The sequence below is a fragment of the Eubalaena glacialis genome, chromosome 8 (genome assembly GCF_028564815.1).
Source record: "Eubalaena glacialis isolate mEubGla1 chromosome 8, mEubGla1.1.hap2.+ XY, whole genome shotgun sequence".
Taxonomy (NCBI): Eukaryota; Metazoa; Chordata; class Mammalia; order Artiodactyla; family Balaenidae; genus Eubalaena; species Eubalaena glacialis.
Window position 1 is genome coordinate 9,718,544 of NC_083723.1, and position 24,270 is coordinate 9,742,813.

General features: G+C 57.8%; 1 protein-coding gene across 1 annotated transcript; it reads left to right on the top strand.

Annotated features, from left to right (window-relative positions):
- Positions 1-484: 484 nt before the first annotated feature.
- MYO1G (myosin IG) lies at positions 485-15,381 on the top strand. The gene is made up of 22 exons (XM_061197558.1): positions 485-588; positions 2,066-2,274; positions 2,450-2,543; positions 3,306-3,471; positions 3,748-3,801; positions 4,537-4,632; positions 4,893-5,012; positions 5,636-5,860; positions 5,954-6,099; positions 6,555-6,669; positions 6,835-7,005; positions 7,211-7,281; positions 8,331-8,405; positions 8,606-8,738; positions 9,438-9,604; positions 9,925-10,132; positions 11,918-12,141; positions 12,709-12,853; positions 13,560-13,664; positions 13,872-13,985; positions 14,935-15,089; positions 15,164-15,381. The coding sequence occupies exons 1-22, from the start codon at positions 497-499 to the stop codon at positions 15,318-15,320; spliced, it is 3,042 nt and encodes a 1,013-aa protein (XP_061053541.1). The 5' UTR covers positions 485-496; the 3' UTR covers positions 15,321-15,381.
- Positions 15,382-24,270: the final 8,889 nt, after the last annotated feature.

Sequence of the window (24,270 nt, forward strand, 5' to 3'; positions counted from 1 at the left end):
CACTTGGAAGGATTACTGCCTAGGCTCCTGCCCCAAAGGCCTGGGTATCAGCATTTGTTCACCTTTTATCAAGGTGCAATGTACCTATCCGAAAATCCGCCTAGTGTTGAGGTCTGAGAGTTGACGGGTTTTGTGGCCACCACGTCAAGAAAGCCCTCCTCACAGTCCCACCCGTGACTCGGATGCAGCGGGGCTGGGGACTGCAGAGACTCGGCTGCTTGGGGGCGAGGGTGAGATCACAGAGGGTCGGCGTTTCCTTGACCGCCTCAACCGTTAGGCACGCCCTGAGGGGAACCAGGAAGCAGGGGTCAGAGCCCCTTGGGAGGGGACGGCAAGCAGGGAGGGCAACCCCTCCCTGGGGCCACAAGAACCCACTTCCTACTTCACCACACGGCTGCGGGAGGGAGGGCTGGGCCTGTGCGAGAGCACCCCTCCCCTGAGCTGCTCTGCACAGGAAGGTCGAGGCAACCTGGCCTGGGTGCTTCCCGCCGGCACGATGGAGGACGAAGGCCCTGAGTGCGGCAAGCCTGACTTTGTGCTTTTGGACCAAGTAACCATGGAAGACTTCATGGAGAACCTGAAGCTCAGGTAGACCTCGGGCAGGGGCTCCCCTTCTCCTCATCCCCACCCCCGCTGGTCTCTGCCAGCCCGCTGTCTGGGTGACCGCAGGGGGACGTCGGGACAGGAAGGGCCGTGGCCTCAGGGCCAGGGCAACCAGCCAGTGCTACAGCAGGCTTCCCAGACCCGGGCCTCCCACACAGCCCAGGTGCCTCCTGACCCCTCCTCCCGGCAGGCGCCAGGCCCCCGGACCGGCTGGATGCTCCATCCCCCTTGTGGGGCTGTGCTGGGCCTGGGGGCTCCAAGGGAAGTGGTCAGGGCCCACCCTGGGGGGTGCAGGTGGACAAGCTGAGATGACACTCTCAGGGTGGCATGTGGGGTGCTTCAGGGTGTGGCTGGTAGAAGTGACACGGGGCCCTATTTGCCGGAGGGCAGAAGGCAGGGAGGAGTTGGTGGTGACATGGGGTGGCACCAGGAGCTGGCTTCATCCCTGGACAGCCAGGGGGAGCAGAAGGTGACTGTGCAGAGCTTGGGGACAGGTCCCACTGACCCCAGATTGCTGAAGTCAGGCACGGGCGGGCCCTGAGCCAAGGCCAGGGCTGTGGGATGGAGAGTCAGACAGGAAATGAGCTTCTCTTTTGTATGGGGCAGAGAGTTAAGCATAACTTCACTTCATTCCTATAAGCTAGCTTCTGAGACAGGTATTACCATCTCCGTATTAATGATGGAACCCTGAGCCTGGGGCCACACAGCTTGCAGATGAGAGAGTCTGTCTCCAGCAGGTCCCGGGTGTGCAGGGAGCCAAGGCAGGGAACTCCCGCGTCCGAGGCAGCTGAGGAAGAGGAACCCGGGACAGGCTGTCGGACAGGGCGGGTCGGGTCCGTCAGGGCAGCAGGCGCAGGCGGGCCAGTGCTCCTCCCAGGGCAGGAGAGTCAAGAGAGGGATGATGGACACAGGCACCCTTCTGGGTGGCTAGGTTCCTGAAGGGAAGGGTCAAGAAGTCTGAGGAAGTGCCCGGGGGGAGGGTGGTGGCACCCCTCCCAGTCCCTGCCGTCTGGGTGGGGCTGGGCTGGGTCCGCTTCTGCTTCTGGGTCCCCGCCCAGGTCATGAGAAGGAAACAGCTGGAGGCCCCTCCCTCTGCCTCCCACCCCCATCTCCTCCCGGTCCTCAACCCAGTTTCCCACACTGCCAGCTCTGCCTTGCCCAGCAAGGCCTCGGGCAAGTCAGTCCCTTAATAAAGTGGGTAGTCATGATTCCCGTGACATCAGGATCCCCGTGGAGAGCAGCTTGGATCCCACCACTACCTTGTGTGGGGTGCGACTCCCGGCAAACGGCACCAGGAAGGCTCAAGTCAGCCGGCACCCCCTCTCCCCCCAACTCCCTCGTCTACTCTCAGCCCTGCGGGTGGGCCAGGGCCCCAAGGCTTCCCGCCTGGGCCCAATGCCCCGGGACCTAGGTGTGTGTCCCCGAGGCCCTGAGCACTGAGGACTGACCCTGCCTGTGCCAGGTTCGAGAAGGGCCGCATCTACACGTACATCGGTGAGGTGCTGGTGTCCGTGAACCCCTACCAGGAGCTGCCCCTGTATGGGCCCGAGGCCATCGCCAGGTACCAGGGCCGCGAGCTCTATGAGCGGCCGCCCCACCTGTACGCTGTGGCCAACGCTGCCTACAGGGCGATGAAGCGCCGGTCCAGGGATACCTGCATTGTTATCTCAGGTACCTGCCCTGCGGCCAGGGCCCAGGCTCTGGCTCACAGCCTCCCTGGGCCCCAGTGTTTTCATCTGTCAACGATGGGGAGGTGATTGGAGCACCTGGGAGTGGGGATGGGCACCGGGAGCTGGTTAAGGGGGAGCAGCCAGAAATTCTGTCTGACTGTCCTTCTTTCCGGCAGGGGAGAGTGGGGCAGGGAAGACAGAAGCCAGCAAGCACATCATGCAATACATCGCTGCCGTCACCAACCCTAGCCAGAGGGCCGAGGTGGAGAGGTGAGGGTGGGGAGAGGGTGGGGAGGGGCTTCATGCCTTATGGGGGGCAAGAGACACAATGGAGCCCGGCTCAGGCCAAGTTCAGTGGCTGTCAGCAAGGCTCCAGGTGAGCCGCAGCCCGGACCTCTCGACACAAGGAGAGGCGAGGCCCAGCATGTGGGTGCCCTTCCTCTAGGGACAGGAAGGGAGTGAGGTGCAGAGGGCCAACAGACGGGTGCTGGGCCCTCACCGGGACCTGATGGAAGTGGAGAAGTTGGCTGGCCCGTCAGGAAGGCCCAGGATGCCAGGCCGGGTGTCAGGGTTTGGGTCGGGAACCCGGAACCCAGGGCCCACCTGCCTGCCAGCTGCTCACCAGCGGGGATTTGTAGGAGCAGCTTCCTATGTGGGAGCCCCGGCTCTTCCTGTTGAGGTGGGGTAAGGTGGGGTTCGGGGCAGGAGTGGGGTGGGAACAGCGATGGAAGTTCCCAAGCACACATGGCTGGCGCCGAGGGTCCAGACCCAGCTCCTCACTGGGCTGCAGCTTTGGTCTGGGAAGGCAGGGCCAATGCCTTTCAAGGCTCAAGGCTTTACAGGACAACCGGCGTGAGCCCCCTGCAGGTGCCTTTCCCAGCATCTCAGAGTCGAAGGCCTGCAAGGGGCAGCACAGGGTGAGGTCAGGCCCTCAGGCTCCCTCTCCTCCTGTGATGGGGAAGCTGGACCCGGGCACAGTCCCCAGCGCAAGGTCTTTGCGTTATAGCCCCTCGGCCCCTCTGCCCCACGCAGAGTCAAGGACGTGCTGCTCAAGTCCACCTGCGTGCTGGAGGCCTTCGGCAACGCTCGCACCAACCGCAACCACAACTCCAGCCGCTTCGGCAAGTACATGGACATCAACTTTGACTTCAAAGGAGACCCCGTGGGGGGACACATCCACAGCTACCTGCTGGAGAAGGTGGGCCTTACTACCGAGACCCTGGGCAGGTGGGCTGCACAAAGGCCTCCCTCAGGGGGACCAGGCAGAGCTGCCCCACCACGCCGAGCCTCCCAGGCCTGGCACCCTGGGGGCAGGAACCTACCTTCCCGGATGTCCCAGCTTCACCGGGCGGGGCTCCCTCTGTAGCCAGGTCAGCCACCACCCCCTACCTGCACTGCCCCGGGGGCTCTGGGACAGGTCCCCTGAGGTGGGGCCAGCATCCGGGCCTCGGTCCAGCTGTTCCTCTCTCCTCAGTCTCGGGTCCTCAAGCAGCACGTGGGCGAGAGGAACTTCCATGCCTTCTACCAGGTGAGCCAAAGCAGGCAGGGGGAGACCTGCAGGGAAGGCCTGCTGGTTGCCCCACCCACAGTCCCGTTCCCTCCCCTCTCCCTCCATGCCATCACCCCGGCCCCGCCCCTACTGCGGTGGGAGCTCCCTGGACGTGGCTGTGTGTACACCTCATCTGACTCTGACGTGGGGTCCCCCTGGACGCGGGCAGGGCAGTGTCCACACCATGTCTGACACTGAGGTGGACTCTGGACACTGATAGTGTCTACACTGGGTTAGACCCACTGAGGTGGTGTCTCCCTGGACTCAGGCGGTTACACCATGTTTGGCCCACTGAGGCGGGATCTCCTCGGGCTTGGGTGGTATCTACATTCTTTCTGACTCACCGAAGTGCGTCTGCCTGGACATTGGCAGTGTCTACAGCGTGTCTGATCACTGAAGTAGGTCCTCCCAGGACACAGGCAATGTCTGCAATGTGTCTGACCTCTGAAGTGGGTCTCTGTGGACTCAGGTGGTATCTACACCATGCCTGACCACTAAAGTGGTCTTTCCCTGGATAGGTGTGGTGTCTACACAGTATCTGACCTAGAAGTAGTTTCTCCCTGGGCTCAGGTGGTGTCCACACCATCACTGTGCTGACCCACACCATGAATCTGTTGGGTCAGCGGTGGTTGAAGGACGCGTCTGTTTGTCCTGCGTACGTGGGTGGGGCCTTTGGAGCTCAGGGGCCTAACGGAGGGGTGTCGGGTCCTCCAGGTGCTGCGGGGCTGTGAGGACAAGGAGCTGCAAGAACTGCACCTGCAGAGAAACCCTGCGCTGTATAATTTCACCCGCCAGGGGGCGGGGCTCAGTGTGAGTCGGGGCAGGGAGCCCAGGCTCTAATCACACTCAGTCCCAGGGCCCTGGTGCTGGTGGCCAGTGACTTCAGCAGGGCCCAGGGCGGTGTGCCTGGCTCAGAGGGACTGGTGGGGCCTGACTCGGCAGGCTTTCAGTTGGAGGAATCGGGGCTCAGCGCCGGGATGGGGGGGCGGTACAGTGGGTGAGCATGCGCACTGGGACAGAGGAATCGGGGCTCAGCGTGGCACTGGGGTGCTGAGCCCTTTCTCCCCCAGGTCTTGGACAGCGACGAGAAGAGCCACCACCAGGCGGTGACGGAAGCCATGCGGGTGATCGGCTTCAGTCCTGAGGAGGTGGCCTCCGTGCACCGGATCCTGGCCGCCATTCTGCACCTGGTGAGCCTGGCTGTGGGCTCTGCGGCCATTTCCCCACGTGGTGCCCTGGCCGGGCGCCTCCCCTGGAGGAGGAGACTGGCCTCTGACAACCCAGCCACGTAACTGGCCCACTTCTCCCTCTGCTGAAACTGAGTTGCTTTGGCTATGGGTTCCCACAGGCCGGGCCCTAAGCCGTGGGCCCTGAATGCCCAGAATGGGCCTGGTCCTTGTCTGGTAGATCAGCCCAGACTTAGCAGGCAAGGGCAATCTGGGCTCAGTAAAGCTGAGCACATGCAGACCGGCCTTTTGCTTCTGTCACCTAAGAGCTGTGTGGCCTTGGGCAGGTTACTCAGCGCCTCTGAGCCTTAGTTCTCCCTGAGGAAGCATGAGGAGTGGGTAGCACATAGCCGGCCGCAGAAGGATGCAGTGGGACCACTCACATGACGTTCGGGTGGGAAGCCTTGGGGAAGGCTCTGGAGTGCTCCAGGAAGCGCTCCCCTCTCTCTCTCTGGCTGTGTATGTGGTAGAAGCCAAGCTCTACTGTACCCCGCGTCCCTGCCTCCCCCGCCCCTCTGGGGGCAGAGGGGTGCAGCAGGCTCCTCTGAGACGCAGAGCCTGACTCTTCATGGTTCCCGCGTCACCAGGGAAACATCAAGTTTGTGGAGCTGGAGGAGGGCAGTCTGGAGCAGAGGCGCCTGGCGGTGACTGATGAGGTGCTGGTGGACCACGTGGCTGAGCTGACGGCCACACCCCGGGGGATGGTGCTGCATTGCCTGCTGGCTCGCACCGTGGCCTCGGGAGGCAGGGAACTCATCGAGAAGGGCCACACTGCGGCTGAGGCCAGCTATGCCCGGGACGCCTGTGCCAAGGTGCTCTGGAGGTGGGGGGGCAACCTGGAGGCCTTCCCGGAAGAGACGGGGCCAGAGGCAGTCAGAGGCAGCTGGCTCCTGGCCTCTTCCCAGGCAGTGTACCAGCGGCTGTTTGAGTGGGTGGTGGACCGGATCAACCGTATCATGGAACCCCGGGACCGGGACCCCCGGCGCGACGGCAAGGACACAGTCATCGGCGTGCTGGACATCTACGGCTTCGAGGTGTTCCCTGTCAACAGGTGGGTAGCCCTGCCACCACACCCTGACCCCGCCCACCCTCTAGGGCCGCCTTAGTCCTGGGGAGCTCTGCTGGGCTGGGGAGCAGGGGGTCCGGCGTCGGTGCCGGTCGGTCCCTGGCCCCAGGCTCGTGCCTTCAAGCCAGCCTCAGCTGTGCCGCCGTCCACTGGTGCCTGGGAAGGCAAGATCTCGGCTCACTTCCCCTCGCTGGGACTCCCAGATCCACTCCAGGGCGTGCGTGCTGGACTTGGGGGCAGGCGGGTAAAAGAGCGGCCAGGAGCGGGAGATGCTCCCCGACAGAGAGGCCACTTGGGGCGCCTGGCACCAGCGCCCTCAGGCAAACCTCAGGGGACCTATTTGCGGGGAAGCCTGCCATTTGTTGCGCTCGCTCCCCATGGAGCAAAAGCCCTGCGGTGGGCGGTCGAGGCAGGACTCTCAACGGCCCCTCCGCCCCCAGCTTCGAGCAGTTCTGCATCAACTACTGCAACGAGAAGCTGCAGCAGCTCTTCATCCAGCTCATCCTGAAGCAGGAGCAGGAGGAATACGAGCGGGAGGGCATCGCCTGGCAGAGCGTGAGTGCTGGGGCCCGTCCTGCACACCTCGGGCCCTGGAGGGAGAGGCGTGGTGCTGGGCGGGCGGGTGTGTGCAGGGGAGGGCTGGGGGGAGTGGGCGCCGGGCAGGAACTCGGGCGAGAGGCCGGACGGGGCTCGGGAGCTGCCCTGCTTGCCCTCCCACAGGTGGAGTACTTCAACAACGCCACCATCGTGGACCTGGTGGAGCGACCCCACCGGGGCATCCTGGCTGTGCTGGATGAGGCCTGCAGCACCGCGGGCCCCATCACTGACCGGATCTTCCTGCAGACCCTGGACACGCACCACCGCCACCACCCACACTACACCAGCCGCCAGGTGCCCCTCCGCCCCTGCGGTCGCCCCCGCCCTGTGCACCCCCGGCTGGTCCCAGCCCTGGAAAGGGCGCCACGGGTGCCACGCTGCCTGTCTTGGGGGTGGGGGGTCCTTGGCGGTGGCTCAGCCTTCTCTGCAGGACTGTCCCCCCCTCCCCCAGATCCCCCCACACCTTCTGTGCCTTGACCTGGCCTGCCCCCGCCCATAGCTCTGCCCCACAGACAAGACCATGGAGTTTGGCCGAGACTTCCGGATCAAGCACTATGCAGGGGATGTCATGTAAGGGCCCCCCACTGAGCATCTGGTCCCCCCCTCTGCCCCCTCCCCTTTTTAAGGCGCTGAAAATATGCCCTTCACCAGATTCACAAGTAAAAAGCATACAATGGGGCTTTTAAGATAGCGATTCTCAGCCCTGGCTGCATCATAGAATCTTCTGGGAAGCTTTTAAAAAAATGCCCATTTCTGGGAGAGGGGCTAGAGATTCCGAGGTGCAGCCAGGGTGGACCTCTGCTCCTAGCCCAGGGCCAGTTCTTGTCACGCTTTGAGCAAAGCCTGCACATCAAGGTGCAGGCCAGCGAGGAGGAGCAGAGGGGCGAGAGGCTGTGTTTCTAACAAGCTCCCAGGCCAGATGGACATTGCGGGTCCTCGGGCCACACACTGAGTACCGAGGCCCCAGGTGTCTTCCAGGAGTGGCCGTGATTATTATTAATTTCCCTGTCACTCACCTCACCCCGAAGTGGATCTGAGGTGACACAGAGAGAGGCACAAGTGTCCAACGTGTCCTTCGCAAGGAGAAGAAATAAGAGTCCAAAAGACGAAGCCACCAGAAGTCAGATCCCATGGCCTTGAGCCTTTCTAGGAGCTGCAAGTGAAGCCAAGATTTTAGTGCTGAGCTTTCTAACAGTCAAAGGACGAGACGATGAATCTGAGGTTCTCAGTGCCACCGGAACAAAATAGACCCATGACTCAGGAGTTCCTGGTTGTAATTGCAATCGCCCGATATTTTTGGAAACTCAGTAGGCACTGTTCTGAGCTTGTGGTCTCTGTTGAGGCACAGAGAGTTTAAGTAACTTGCCCTAGGTCAGGTCACACCGCATGTATGTGCTAGAGCCAGGATTCAGTGATGCGACATTTGGCATCTTTCAGGAGAGAAACTTCTGAGGGAGAAGGTCTTATGTGATGAAAGGGAAGACAGAAAGGAGAGGGGAAGGAAGAGGAGCATGTGAGGAGGAAGGAAGAGAGGCTGACCAGGTGGGAGGAGGGGGAGGGGCACGCTGGGGGCCGTCCGAGGACCCCGTCTCCTCAGTGGCCCTGTCCCCCCCAACCAGGTACTCGGCGGAGGGCTTCATTGACAAGAACAGAGACTCCCTCTTCCAGGACTTCAAGCGGCTGCTGTACAACAGGTGAGCAGGCCCTGTGGGCATGCGTGTGGGCACCAGAGGGCGAGGGCCCAGGGGCTCTGGCTGGAAGGGCCTTCAGACACTCCGGTCTGATGCTCACAGACAGCCTGAGGGTCAAAGCTGAGGCCATGAAGCTTACAAATGGCCAGGCTGGGGTGCGGGCTGTCCTGGAGGGCGGCTGGCCATGCAGCCTGTGTCCACAGCACGGACCCCACCCTGCGGGCCATGTGGCCAGATGGGCAGCAGGACATCACAGAGGTGACCAAGCGCCCCCTGACAGCCGGCACACTCTTCAAGAACTCCATGGTGGCCCTGGTGGAAAACCTGGCCTCCAAGGTACGGCCCCCCAACCCCACCCTGAGTCTGGATCCTTCCGGATCCTTCTGTTTCCTCTCTGCTGCGAGCCACACCGCCTCCAGCAGGGAGGGACCAGCCGCTGCACAGGTTAAGATGCCCTGGACCAGGCGGAGGCTTGAGTAAATGCGGGGTCCCAGCAGCCTTCCCCTGGCGTCGTTGCCTCTTGGGGATGGGCTGGGGGAGACCTTGCTCAGAGCTTGGGTTGACCCAGCCCTGGTCCTGCCCAGTTACGGGGTCAGCTTCTGGAAGCTGGGGCCGCAGGGGCAGGAAAGTGGCACGAGCACCTTGCAGAGCTTGGGGCGCAAAGCCAGAGGGGGCAGTGGAAGGGCAGCAGAATATCCAGAGACTCAGCAGGGCCTCTGGGAAGCGAAAGGAAGGGCTAAGGGGCTTTGCTGCCCGCTCAGAACCTGGCTCTGGGCCAGCCTCCTGCCCGCACCCAACACTGGGCTCCCAGGTCCCATGCTGCCTGCCACCCCTCATCCCCAGTCTCCTCCTGGCCTCAGCCTTCGGCCTGCCCTTGGGCCCTCAGCCTCCCCTTCCCCCTGAGAGCCTCTTCCCCACGCAGACGGCAGCGTGGGAGGATGGAGACGGCAGGATGGAGACAGCTCGCTTGCTGCCCCTGCCGGGTGACTGTAGGGCCGTGACACTGGCCTCTCCGAGTGTCCTTTGTCCCCACAGGAGCCCTTCTACGTCCGCTGCATCAAGCCCAATGAGGACAAGGTGGCCGCGAAGCTGGACGAGGGCCACTGTCGCCACCAGGTCGCATACCTGGGGCTGCTGGAGAACGTGAGAGTCCGCAGGGCTGGCTTCGCTTCCCGCCAGCCCTATTCTCGATTCCTGCTCAGGTACGGCCCCCTCCCCCAGGGGCGTGTCCTTGAGGGGTTCCAGCAGCGGGCCGCGGGTGCCCAAAGCAGCGGGCGCTTTTCAGACTTCAGGGCGGGAGCCTGCACGCTGCTGACCTCAGGGCACTGACAGTCACCGAGGTCCCTCCTGTGACACACGGGGTGGGGCGGGGCGGGGATGGGCTTCGTGGGATCGGCAGGGAGGGTGTGGGCGTGGCGCTGGAGTGTGCGCGGCCTGGGGGCGGGGCTAGTCAAGGCGGGGCGGGTCCGCACTCCTCCCCAGGGTCCGGGACCCCTGGGACCCCACGGTACTTCTGTGACAGGTACAAGATGACCTGTGAGTACACGTGGCCAAACCACCTGCTGGGCTCCGATAGGGCGGCCGTGAGCGCCCTCCTGGAGCAGCACGGGCTGCAGGGGGACGTGGCCTTCGGCCACAGCAAGCTCTTCATCCGTTCGCCCCGGACGCTGGTCACGCTGGAGCAGAGCCGCGCGTGTCTCATCCCCATCATCGTGCTGCTGCTACAGAAGGTGCGGCGGGGCTGGACGGCCACCAGGCAGGGTGTGGGAGGATGGGAAGGAGAGAGCTGTGCGTTACCTGGGGGGAGGGGAGAGATGGGTGTGTCCCACCCGGAGTTGGGGGGACGTGCGTGCACTGAGGGGAGCACAGGCACACTTCCAAGTACCGGGGGAGCCCCCGCTCGCAGGTGACAAACCGACACTGAAACTGACTTAAGCAAAAAGTGTGGATGTTGTTGGGGTCACCTCTGTTCTGTGGCCACCAGCCTCAGGCCCAGGTGCTCAAAACAAGACATTGAGGAATCTGGCTTCCTTCCTTCCTTTCTTTTTTCCTTCTTTTCTTCCATTTATTCTGACAGATTTCAGACCTGGAGAAAAGCTATAGTCCCACACTCCTGCTGCCCTGTGTCAACCACGTCACGTGACCAACGTGGTTTTGGGTAGACATCGCACCTCTATCCCGGTTATTTTGAAGCAAATCATTTCATTTATAATCATTTCAGTATGTCTTCCCAAAGGATAAGGATTCTCCCACCTCTCCCCATAACTTTTTATTTTTAACATTTCAAACCTACAGAAAAGTGGAAAGATTCGTACAATGATTACTATTCACCTGGATTGCTCCAATTATGTTCTCCCCTCCCCCCCGCACCCTGTCTCTGTCTCTCTGTCTCTATCTCTCTTTCTCCATACGCACATACAGATACTCACATACGCATATATTTGTATTTTTTCCCAAACCATATAAAGTAATGACACCCCTAAATCCTTCAGCAGGCATATCCTAAGAACAAGGTCATCCCCCTTTATAACCACACTGACATTAGCACATTCAAGAAGCCTGACACTGGGAGTTCCCTGGCGGTGCAGTGGTTAAGACTCTGCGCTTCCACTGCATGGGGCACGGGTTCCATCTCTGGTGGGGGAACTAAGATCCCGCATGCTGCAGGGCATGGCCAAAAAAAAAAAGAAACCTAACACTGATAAAATATATTCTTCGCATCTGAATGTCTAATATGTAGGCCATATTTAAATTTCTGAAAGGGTCCCACCATGACCCATTACATCTTTTATTTTTTTATTTTTAAATGGTATGGTAGAGCAGTCTTTTTTTTTTTTTTTTTTTTTTTGGCTGCGTTGGGTCTTTGCTGCTGCACACGGGCTTTCTCTAGTTGCGGCGAACGGGGGCTACTCTTGGTTGCGGTATGTGGGCTTCTCACTGCGGTGGCTTCTCTTGTTGCAGAGCACGGGCTCTAGGCGCGTGGGCTTCAGTAGGTGTGGCACGCGGGCTTAGTTGCTCCGCAGAATGTGGACCTTCTTGACCCAGGGATCGAACCCATGTCCCCTGCATTGGCAGGCGGATTCTTAACCACTGCGCCACCAGGGAAGTCATCCATTACATCTTTTAAAAACCCAGAATCCAACTAAGGACGACACACTGCATTTCATTGTTACCTCTGTTATCTCCTGTAACACACACGGGTTTTTTTTTAAGAACATGACCCAATACCATCACAGAAACAGGATTTAGAAAGTTCACACTGACTTGCTGCTGTCCTGTCCAGTCAATAACCACACGTCCCCAGTCGTGTCCTCAGTCTGTTCAACTCAGGGTCTATACGTTGCTTAAGTCTCTTTTAATCTGTGGGTTCGCTGGGCCGCTTGCCTTGTAGGATCTTCAGTCTGGGTTTTGATGGTTACATTCTTAGGGTGCCCCTCCATTTTGGGGTCTCCTAAGGTGAGGGAGGCGGGGCCTGGCAGGGCCTAACGGAGCACCACCTCCCACTGGCCCCCCAGGCATGGCGGGGCACGCTGGCCAGGCGGCACTGCCGGCGACTGAGGGCCATCTACACCATCATGCGCTGGTTCCGGAGGCACAAGGTGCGCGCTCACCTGGCAGAGATGCAGCGGCGATTCCAGGCTGCACGGCAGCCCCCGCTCTACGGCCGTGACCTTGTGTGGCCGCCGCCCCCTGCTGTGCTGCAGCCTTTCCAGGACATCTGCCAGGCGCTCTTCTGCAGGTACTCGCCCTCTGCCCCTCACTCTTTTCCACTCAGCTAGAGCCCAATGAACACCTGGACCGGGCCATCTGAACTCCTTGGTGCTAGCCAGTAGACAGGTGGTCCCATTGGATAAACAGGAAAACAGGGGGCTGTGCACATCAGCTGGCTGCCCACACCCCACAGCCGCTGGCAGATTCCTAATGTCCCCAGCACCATCCTGGACATCTGGAGGGGATGCAGGTCTCCATCTCCTTGCTAGAGGCTTGCAGGGAGGTTGGTGGGTCAGAGCTAGAAGTGGGGGAAACTCTGCAACTGAGCAGGGCTTTGAAGGCTGAGTAGGAGTTCTTTAGGAGAGGTGTGAAGGGCAACCAGCGTGCTCAGAGCAGGAGAGGCCACCTTCCACTGAGACCAGGGAGGCTGGGACACAGCGGGTGGCTAGTGCCTGGCTGAGGGGCTTGGCTTTATCCTGTGGGGGAAGGGACATGAAAAGGCACTAACGTGTGTTCTCAGGAAAAGGGGCACAATCAGGAGTAGGGAAGGGTGAGGCCTGCACAGGGGTCCGTCTGACCACCTGGCCCTCTCCAGGTGGCGGGCCCGGCAGCTGGTGAAGAACATCCCCCCTTCAGACATGGCTCAGATCAAGGCCAAGGTGGCCGCCATGGCAGCCCTGCAGGAGCTGCGACAGGACTGGGGCTGCCGGCGGGCCTGGGCCCGGGACTACTTGTCCTCCGTAAGTGTCAGGGCTGCGGGGTCTGGGTGCCAAGGAGGGGCTCAAGGCTGAAACCTTGCCCATGTCCGCCTCAGCTGTCCTCTCCCTGGGCCTGGCTGTCCTGTGGGCTGTACCCCTCTGTTCCTGCCCCTGGCCTCTGAAGTTCAAGGGTTTTCACCCAGAACCAGCTAGCCTGGGCTTTACTCAGCACCTCCCCCTCTGCCCTACTCCCACTTGCCTTCCTGTGTTTTCAGGTCAGCACCCCCATTCTCCGGCACAGACCCCCCTTCTTAGGCACAGCCCCCTGACTCCATGCCATGGCCCCCCTTGGCCCACACGGGTGCTGTGAGCCGCCCCCTGGCCCCATTCTGCAGGGAATGAAGCCTCAGGGGCGCGAGGTTTGCCCAGGTGGGTGGCTTGGCATGGAGGAGCGAGGTCCCACCCAGCCCCTTCCAGCTCTCAGTCTGCCCAGGCCTGGCGTGGGGAGCTGGGCTGGTGGGTGGGTGTGGAGGGCACAGACATGTGTGCCTAGAACCTCAGGGCTGCAGGGGGTCTGTGCGGTGGGCCTTCAGGGAAGCCAGCGTGGCAGGTGGACCCACCAGGAGGCTGGCACATGGCCTGATGAGGTTCTCTGAGGTCAAGGATAACTGTGCCAGTTCCCTGAGAGTTGCTGTCAGTCAAGCATGGTCCCAAGACCCCATCCCAAGCAGCCCCCATCTGTCCTCAGGCCACAGACAACCCCACAGCCTCAGGACTGTTTGCTCAGCGACTGAAGACGCTTCGGGAAAAGGACGGCTTCGGGGCCGTGCTCTTCTCCAGCCACGTCCGAAAGGTGAGCAGTGGGTGCAGGGCTGCAGGCCCGTGGCAGCCCCGGCCCAGGCCTAGCTTAGACGTTTCACAGCTGCTCCTGCAACTTCAAAAGCAGTCAGCGCCAGCCCAGTCAGTGAGAAAGTGGCCTCAGGGAGGGGAGGCCACTGGCCACACCTGCTGGGGAGCCCCCTGGGGCAGGCAAGTGACCCTGAGAGCACCTGTCCCGCAGGTGAATCGCTTCAACAAAAGCCGGGACCGGGCCCTGCTGCTCACAGACCGGCACCTCTACAAGCTGGAGCCGGGCCGGCAGTACCGGGTGATGCGGGCCGTGCCCCTGAACGTGGTGAGCCCTGTGCGGGGGCGGGGGCATCCATGGGGCCCCAGCTGGCCCGGCGTCCTGCTGGGCACTGCCGGGCCCCTCCCCTCATGCCTACCTGGGATGGCCGGCGCTTTCTAGAACTCAGCATCAGCTCAGGACGTCAACTCCTCCCCTGCCCCACGCGCCCCTGCAGAACAGCCTGCAGAGGCTTCCGGTTGCCCCACGGGGGTAGGGCCCAGACCCCCATCCTCGGCCTCCTCGCCCCCTCCTGCTCCACTCTTTGGCAGAACGAAATGCCACATGGCCCCCTTCCCCACATCTGTGCCAGTGCCTGCCCGGGGGTCTCCCCGACCTGGACCGCATGGACCTGGCTGCAGTGTGTGGCTGCCACCCGTGGGACCCGGTCCCCTCCCTTTCACCCCTCTGTCCAGTTCTGTGACCCACTTGCTCCCTGGAGCCGCAGCTCATATTCCCACAGGCCAAGGGGCAACCCAGGGCAGGGATTGAGGCTGGGGGGTCCCTGTAACTGTCAGGGTGGAGGACCATCTGGTATGGTGGCCACGACCCGTGTGGCTATTTAAGTGCAATGAATAGGAAAGAAAAGTAAAAGTTCAGCTCCTCAGTGGCACCAGCACATTCAGATGCTGGAGAGCCACAGGTGAGCAGTGGTGCCACGTTAGACTGTGCAGATCTAGAACATTCCATTAGGGCAAAAAGCCCTCGTGTGCGGTGCGCCCTGCCCAACCCTCCCCTTTATGGGCAGGACCAGAGAGGGAGGAAGGGGACATAGAGGGGACAGCAGGGCTGTGGGGCCTGGAGGAGAGGAGGGGAGCTCGGGAGAGGCCGTCGAGAGCGGGCGGGGTGCTGGGGAGGGGGAGATGCGTGCGGGCGGGCCTGTGCTCCTGGGGCGGAGGTGAAGGTTTGGGGAGGAGGGCCTGCCGTGCCCCTGACCCTGAGACCCCACCCCCTTCAGGTGACCGGGCTGAGCGTGACCAGCGGGCGGGACCAGCTGGTGGTGCTGCACGCTCGGGGCTACGACGACCTGGTGGTGTGTCTGCACCGCTCCCGGCCGCCGCTGGACAACCGCATCGGGGAGCTGGTGGGCGTGCTGGCCGCGCACTGCCAGGGGTGAGTCTCGGGGCGCGGGGCGGCTGCGGGGCTGCGGAGCCCTGCCCATCCTGACCCTGACCTCCCTCCTTCAGGGAGGGCCGGGCCCTGGAGGTCCGTGTCTCCGACTGCATCCCCCTGACCCAGCGCGGGGCTCGGCGCCTGGTCTCCGTGGAGCCCAAGCCGGAGCAGCCAGAGCCGGATTTCCGCTGCAGTCGCGGTGCCTTCACCCTCCTGTGGCCAGGCTGCTGAGCTGGCCTACCGCCTGCACCGGGGCTTGGCCGAGGGGTTCTCCACCCGCTCCCACACCGGGGAAAGATCGCAGTCTCGCTGTGCAATAAAGGACGCTGAGTCTGTGATGGGCGTAGGCTTGTGTCCAGGGGTGGACAGTCTCTAGCCACCGCCGATTTGGCAAATGTCACCCCAGTGTCCTCTGCTGACCCCTGCATCCAAGGCTGCCCCTCTTGGGTTTCCGAATGTCCCCAGAGCCTTGGTCTCTTTCTCTCTCCTCCCCTCCTGTAGGCCTCCATTGTTCCTATTGGGCCATTGGGGAAGCTTGGGGGTCCCAGGGCCGTCTTGGGACGGGGCTTGGGCAGAGCACACACTGGGGGCACACACTGTCCCAGCTGCTGTCTGTGTCGGTGCTGGGTATGGGCATCCCACGGCCTGGGAACCCTACCTCTGGGACACCGGTAGCCAGGACCCCCCAGACTCTGGGAGCCCGTCCCCGTGCCTGGGGTTTCTCCAGGAAGCCAACCCAAGGAAGGCCAGAGTGAGCACACCCACCCCTGCTCAGGCCAGCAGAGCCTCTCCCCAGCCCCTGCCCCTGCCCCAGCCCTCTCCAGCCCCAGGCCCTCTCCTCTCCTCTCTCAGTAGGTGGCTTCTCTGCCCCCACAGCTGCTCTCTTCCTCTTCCTGGGGCACCCTAAGTTTGGGGGCATCCTTGTTTGATTGTGCCCTGTTGGTGTGGAGAGAGGTCGGTGTCTGTTTGCCGTGGCCTTTGGGTGTGTCATGGAAGGGCTGAGAACTTACTGAGGCTTCCCCTTGTCACTGTCACCTCTCCAATCCTGGGGGGTGGGGTCACCTCCCACCATGCAGGTCTGTGTCTGGCTGCTCCTGCCCCGGAAGAGCAGCTTGACTAAGCCCGGCCTTGAGGCCCCCAAAGCCCCCAAATGGCCTACTCCGGCATCTCTCCCCGGCTCTGGTGACTCTGGTGGCTTTGGGACAAGCCCTTCCTCCCGGTGTTCCTGTCCCTGCTGCTCACACCAGTAACCCTGCTGCCTCCCTTCACCTCCATCCATTATTTGGGGCCCCTGCCGAGGCAAGCTGGCTCCACCCCTAAGTAACTGTGGGATCAGCACACTTCTCACCCTGGACTTCCGCCTTCTCTCAAATCCTAACCTGCTGCGGTCTAATGCCCTGTGGCTACCGGTTGTCCATGGAGAATGCCACCCGGCTTAACGCCCCCTTCTCACTGCACTTAGGAAGACGGCAACATCCTACTCAGATGGGCCTGCTGGCCTTCCAGAACCATCCCCACACACAAGCTCAGAGCGCTTTCAGGTGACAGGACCCCAGCCCCTTCCATCCTCAGGACCTTTGCACATGCTTGTACCTCTGGGAGGAGTGTCCCTGTTGCCCCTCTTCACCTGCTTGAGCCTCCTTCCTCAGGTCCTCTCCTACATGCTCTTTATTCCTTGACTTCCCCTCCCACCCCACCCTCATGGCCCCCTTCTGCGGAGCACCTTGTCCTGAGCTAGTAAGACACACAGTACTTCTCTCATGAAGCACGCAGGTCACCTGCAAACATTTCATTGGTTTCTGTCATTGTTTGTTTGCGTCAGTCCTCACCACCAGTCATGGTGGCCTTGATGGACGCTGCTCTGCTCACCACCGCAGCTGCTGGCCCCAGGGCGGGGCTGGCCCTGGTGGACACTCAGGGACCACTCACTGACCAACGACAGGAGGTGTTTGCTGAGTGGCAGCTTGGCAGAGAAAGCTCCCATCAGTGAGAAAACGAAAGCAAACAGGCTTGGGTCTCGAGAGGGTTTGTCAAGGGTTTGTCTCTCAGGAGGGCCGCCTTCCACAGAAGGGGCCGCTTTTGCAGTCCTGTGTTTTTTTTTTGTTTTTTTTTTTGTTTGTTTGTTTTTTTTTGCAGTCCTGTGTTTTGACCTGCTGAGGTTTCCCACTGAGGATGGGAAGTGTTCACATAAAGAGAGTTTCCATGCCAAAAGTACACACTCCCCCCAGAAGGGCCATGTACCCGCAAAACAAACCTGCCAGCTCTGGGCATGTCAGACTGTGGCCGTTCCCTACAATGAAGCTGAGGTGAGGGTTTGGAGCACCCACCCCGAAGCTCCACAGACTGGGTTCAAGTCCAGCTCTTCTGGACTTCCCTGGTGGTGCAGTGGTTAAGAATCTGCCTGCCAATGCAGGGGACACGGGTTCGAGCCCTGGTCCGGGAAGATCCCACATGCCGTGGAGCAATTAAGCCCGTGCGCCACGACTACTGAGCCTGCGCTCTAGAGCCCGCGAGCCACAACTACTGAGCCCATGTGCCACAACTACTGAAGCCCGCGCGCCTAGAGCCCGTGCTCCACAACAAGAGAAGCCACTGCAATAAGAAGCCCATGCACCGGAACGAAGAGTAGCCCCCGCTCGCCGCAACTAGAGAAAAGCCTGCGCGCAGCAACGAAGACCCAATGCAGCCAAAAACTAATTAATTAATTAATTTTAAAAAATCAATTGACTGTATATGTGGGGTCTATTTCTTAAAAAAAACAAAAAAACAAAAAGTCCAGCTCTTCCTGTTAGAATCGGGGAACCCAGACGTGGGCCCTCCTCTCAGCTTCCTATCAACAGAACAAGTCTGCTAGAACATTCTCCTAAAGTTGTTTCGAGGACTACATGAGGCCCCAGGGAAGATGTCTAGCATGCCGGGGTGACCCTTATCCAGATGCAGGGACATGAAAATTCCATGTGTGGCTCAGTCGGTAGCTCCCTCACCGTGTCTGGTCCCTCCAGAACCCCAGGAGCAGGAAAGGCCGTCTCCGTTTAGCAGATGAGGAAACAGAACCCTAAAGGTGGCCTTTTTACCTTTTTTTTTAAATGTAAAGTTATACTGGTCTCCCCTCAAAAAATGCGTAGACTTAATTCTTTCAATTATCCTTGCATACACTCCTGCCACTTTTTATTGAGGTATAATTCACACAACACAAAGTTCACTTTTTTTTTTAAGAAGAAAGTAACATTTTTTTTTTAAACACTAGTTGGTAGCACTGTGTCTTAGTTGTGGCAGGTGGGCTCCTTAGTTGTGGCATATGAGATCTAGTTCCCCGACCAAGGATCGAACCCAGGCCTCCTGCATTGGGAGCGCGGAGTCTTAACCACTGCGTCACCAGGGAAGTCCCCAAAATTCACCATTTTAACATGGGCAATTCGGTAGTTTTTAGTATATTAACAAGGTTGTGCAACCAGCTAGCACCATTATCTAACATTAGAACTTTTCATCGCCCCAAAGAGAAGCTGGCACCCACTAACAGTCACGCCCATTCCCCTCTCCCCAGCCTCTGGCAACCACTAACCTACTTTCTGTGTCTATGGATTTGCCTACTCCGACAGTTCACATAAATCAGCGGTCCCCAACCTTTTTGGCACCAGGGACTGGTTTCATGGAAGACAATTTTTCCATGGACAGGGGTGGGGGGAATGGTTCAGGCGGTAATGCAAACGATGGGGAGCGATGGGGAGCATCGCATGAAGCTTCACTCGCCTGCCCGCGGCTCACCTCCTGCTGTGCAGCCCGGTTCCTAACAGGCCGCGGACCACCGGCGGTCCGCAGCCTGGGGACCCCTGGCATAAATGGGATCATACAATGTGTGATCTCATTCGTCTGGCTTCTTTCACTTAGCATAATGTCTTCGGAGTTCAACCATATTGTAGCACATGTCAGTACTTCCTTCTTTTATGGACAAATAATATTCTATTGTTTGCATATACCACATTTTGTTTATCCATTAATCAGTTGATGGACATTTGGTGGACTATTATGAATAATGGTGCTGTGAACATTTGTGCACAAGTTTTTGCGTGGATGTAAGTTTTCGATTCTCTTCGTATATACCTAGGAGTGGAATTGCTGGGTCAAATGGTAACTCTAACTTTCTTGAGGAACCACCAGATGGTTCCAAAGTGGCTGCACCAGTTTACATTCCCACCACCAGTGTATAAGGGTTCCAATTTCTCCTCATCCTTGCCAACCTTTTGTTATTTTCTGTTTTTTGTTTATTTCTTTTTTTTTAAATAGCCATCAAAAAGAGTGTGAAGTGGTATCTCATTGAGGTTTTGATTTGCATTTCCCTGATGACTGATGATATTGGGCAACTTTTCATGTGATCATTGGCCATTCATGTCTCTTCTTTGAGAAATGTTTATTCAAGTATTTTGCCCTTTTTTTTTTTTTTTTTTTTTTCTTTGGACGTACCGTGCGGCATGTGGGATCTTAGTTCCCCGACCAGGGATTGAACCCACGCCACCTGCAATGGAAACGTGAAGTCTTAACCAGTGAACTGCCAGGGAAGTCCCTTTTTCCCCTTTTTTTTTAAAAAAAAAATTGTACCTAATATGATTGCTGATTAATTTTTTTATTTTTGTTTTATTTTAAAATTTTATTTATTTATTTTTGGCTGCGTTGGGTCTTCGTTGCTGCGTGCGGGCTTTCTCTAGTTGCGGCCAGGGTCTACTCTTCGTTGTTGTGTGCAGGCTTCTCATTGCAGTGGCTTCTCTTGTTGTGGAGCACAGGCTCTAGGCATGTGGGCTTCAGTAGTTGTAGCACATGGGCTCAGTAGTTGTGACGCACGGGCTTAGTTGCTGCATGGAATGTGGGATCTTCCCAGACCAGGGCTCGAACCTGTGTCCCCTGCACTGGCAGGCGGATTCTTAACCACTGTGACACCAGGGAAGTCCCTAATTACAGTTTTGAAAAATATATGGGTGTGTATTAGAGGGGGCAGGACAGGAGAGATCTTACTGCTAACGGTGTTATCTTTTGTATGATGTCATCGTGTGTCTTTATCTCCTTTTAGTCAACTCTATCTTCTGAAGTTTATGCTCTGAACGTATTTTATGTTGCAGTAAGAAAAAAAATATTTTGAGCCCAAATCACACCCTTGACAAGGAACTACGCCAGTGAGCCTATGGATGTGGGCCTGGAATGCGGCCTTCCCTAGCATATTTCTCTCCGTCCCTGAGCAGAGCAGGGTGGGCAGCAGGGATCAGGGGACAGTGATGGGATTCCAAGGGCCAGGTCTAGGGACTGAGCCTGCCCTTTCTTCTGGGGATTGATTGCAGCTGCCCGGGTCTCGCTCAGCTTCGCACAGTGGTCGTGGCTCTAAGGACCACGTGACACCCACAGACCAAGGCTGGGCAGTCCCCTGCCTCCTCACCTTTCCCGGGTGCCCGTGCCTCGCAGGGCTCCTGCAGGTATCGGGCTGCAGAAGGCGTGGACGCCGAGAAGGGAGAGGGCAAGACCGTGTGCGCATTCACAAGAGAGGCCCCTCGGAGAGCCGCCCTGCACTCTGGGCCTGACAGAGCCCTCCCCACTCAGTGGGAAAACGAATCAATGGGCCATGAGTGGGCAGTTCAGCGGCCTCTCTACTCTGACCGTGGCATCCTGCCTCTCTGGTAACAGCACGCCCATCCTCACGGGAATGGCGGTGGTAGTACTTTTTAAAACACCGTCACTTAGCAAAGTATCAAACTGGTAGTCAAACCTGGGGCGGGGTTGGGGGGGGGGCTTTTGCTCACCCGTGAAATCCCAAAGCCTGGGAACCAATGGTCTAGAACGGCACTATCCAACCTAAAGAAATGGGATTCACCCCACATATGGAATTTTAAGCTTTCTAACAGCCACAGTACATTTTAATCACATTTTATTTAACACAATTTGTTGAAATATGATTATTTCAACAGGGATCCAAGATAAAATTATCAACATCACATTTTACTTTTGGGGGTACTGTCTTTGACACCCAGGGTGTGTTTGCCACTGGCTGCACACCTCACTTTGGACTCGCCCCGCTGCAAGTGCTCAGAGCCCTGTGGCTGGTGGCGCACAGCACAGCCCGAGAGTTCTGGAGGCCCGCAGGCACTCGCAAACCATTCAAGAGCAACCAGTGAATGGACCAGGGAACCCAGAGCCAGGTTGCCGGGCCGCAGATCCTGTCCGGGAAGGAGCGAGATGCAGCCGGCGGCCACCAGGGGGCGCGGGCGCTCTGCCGGCTGCCCGGTTTCTCGCCTTTCTGCTCAACCCTCACTGGATTCTACAGTGCAGCTCTGGCCCGGGCTGGGGAGCGCTTATGCAAATACCCTGGTGGCATCTCCACCCGACGAAAAACTCCCAGACATCTGGAGGTGGTCTGCCCCCTCTGAACTCCCCTTCTTAAAGTTGAGGACCCTTCCAGAAGGCCACACTCAGCAGGTGGTGGGCAGGTATTCATAACCTAACAGAAGGCCATGCTCAGTGGGAGGCCAAATGGGATGAATGAATGATTCTCACCAAAGGCTCTGGTGGGATGAATGAATGATTCTCATCAAAGGCACTGATGGAATGAATGATTTCCACATCTGCCGTTAAGCCCAATCTCAGTATTTGAGCACAAGTGCAGAAATGGCCTGAAGGCAGACTCAGACACTAGTTCTGACATTTCTAAAGCACTCTGACACACACCTCATTTGATCTTCACAACTAAACTTAAAGTGAATGCCCTCATTTCTCAACTAAGGGAAATGGGGATCTGTCTGCCTGCGGACCCTGGGGAGACAGGAAGGGAGATGAGCCACCCCGCTGAGACCACCGGCCTGCCTCAATCCACTTTCCACCAGGTGCTCTCAGTGGATCTGAACCCACGGTATAACACAGTAAAAGTAAGTATTTGGTGTATACTTTCTGTCCCAGCATGGAGCTCCTAAGACCCTTGGAATTGCCTGAGTGGTGGGAGTGTCTATTGTTATTCACTTCGCCTCAGGATGGGCGGCTGGTCGCCAGAAAGACCTGGAACTATCGGCTCCCACCCGGGGGCACGGGGGCTGGAGCTGGAGTTCAGTCTGTGGCAGTGACTTCATCACTGAGGCCCACGTAATGAAATGTCCATAGTGTTCTTGGACAGTGAGGTGCAGGCTTCCGGGCTGGTGAACACTCCCACGTGCCGGGAGGGTGGTGCACTCCGCCACCCCATCCAGAGGCTCCAAACCTCCCTTATGTTCTTCTTCATTCGGCTGTTCATTTATTTCCTTTACAACTGCAAGTACAGTGCTTTCCTAGTTCTGTGAGTCATTCTAGTAATGTGTGGAACATGAAAGGAAGGGTTGTAGGAGCCCCTGAATTTGTAGTCAGCTGGGCAGAAGTGTGGGCAGCCTGCAGCAACTGCTTTCGGGGTGTGGGTAGCCTTGTGGGACTGAGCCCTCCACCTGTGGGGTCTGTGCTCACTCGGGAGGTTAATGTGAGAAATGAATTGAATCCTTTGACACCCACCTGGTGTCGGAGAATTGGTTGATGTCAGAAAAAAACAAACACAGGGCCTGGTGAAAACAGCTGCTTAGCTGTAGTTCAGCCTCTGAGAGGTGCCGAGGCCCTGGGATCACTAAGGGAATCCTAGCACTGCTGAACAAGAGCCCTGCAGGGACTGGAGGTGCGTCTCGTCTGGCAGGCCCCGCAGAGGTGTTCGTGGTTGGCAGGGGCTTACGCTCTGGTGGGGTGGGACTTTCAGCTGGTCACCAGGTCCTATTTAGACCACATCAGCAGGGTCATTGTGCCACAAAGCAACTCTCTCATGACTCAGAGCTCAAGACTGTGAGAAGTCTTCCTTCCTACTGAGCTGCAATCAGCCTTTCTTGGGCTAATGCACACCTCACCCAACACAGAAGCCCCTTTCTGTTTGTCCTTCCATGTCTGGGACTACCTTGGCCGGTCATCCTCTCCACCTTCCCACCCCTACCCAGCTCCAAATTTGGGCCAAAACTCCTAACCTAGTTCCTTCAAAGTTCTAGGCCCTTCTCCAGCCTCATCAAGCTCCTTCAAGGGTTTACCTATCACTAAACCATTGAAAATGTGGCCTTGGGGCTCTGTCCAACCAACACATACACGTGGTCTCACCAGTACAGCTCATGGGCTCTTATCTCTCTTTCTTTTTCCTCTTTTTCTAAAATATTTTTTAACTATGGTAAAATACAAATAACATAAAATTTACCATTTTGACCATTTTTAAGTACACAGTTCAGTGGCGTTAAATACACTCACGTTGTTGTGCAGCCATCACCACCATTCATCTCTAGAACTTTTTCATCTTACCAAACTGAAACTCTACCCATTAAACACTAATTCCCCATCCCTCCCTCCCCCAGCCCCTGGCACCCACTATACTACTTTTCATCTCTATGAGTTTGACTTCTCTAGGGACCCCATGTAAGTGGAAACACTCAGTATTTGTCCTTACTTATACTCGTAACTGGCTTATTTCACTCAGCATAATATCTTCACATTTCATCCACGTTGTAGAATATAGCAAAATTTCCTTTCTTTTTTAAGGCTGAATAATATCCCATTGTGTGTATATACCACATTTTGTTTATCCATTCATCTGTCGATGGACACTTGGGTTGGTTCTACCTCTTGGCTATTGTGAATAATGATGCTATGAACATAGGTGTGCAAATATCTCTGCATGACCTTGCGTTCAATTCTTCTGGGGATATACCTAGAAGTGGAATTGTTGGGTCATATGGTAACTCTATGGTTTAGTTTTCTGAGGAACTACCAGATTGTTTTCCACAAGGGCTGCACCATTTTACATTCCCACCATCAAAGAACAGGGTTCCAATTTCTCCACATCCTGCCAACACTTATTTTCCTTCCTTTTTTTTTTTTGTAATAACCATCCTAATGAGTGTGAAGTGGTATCTCTTTGTGGCTTTGTTTTGCATTTCCCTAATGATTAGTGATTTTGAGCATCTTTTCATGTGCTTATTGGCCATTTACATATATTTTTTCTTTGGAGAAACATCTATTCTTCAAGTCCTTTGAGCATTTTTATTATTTATTTATTTATTTATTATTTTTGGCCGCACCGTGCAGCTTGCGGGATCTTAGTTCCCCCACCAGGGATTGAACCCGGGCCACGGCAGTGAAAGCGCTGAGTCCTAACCAC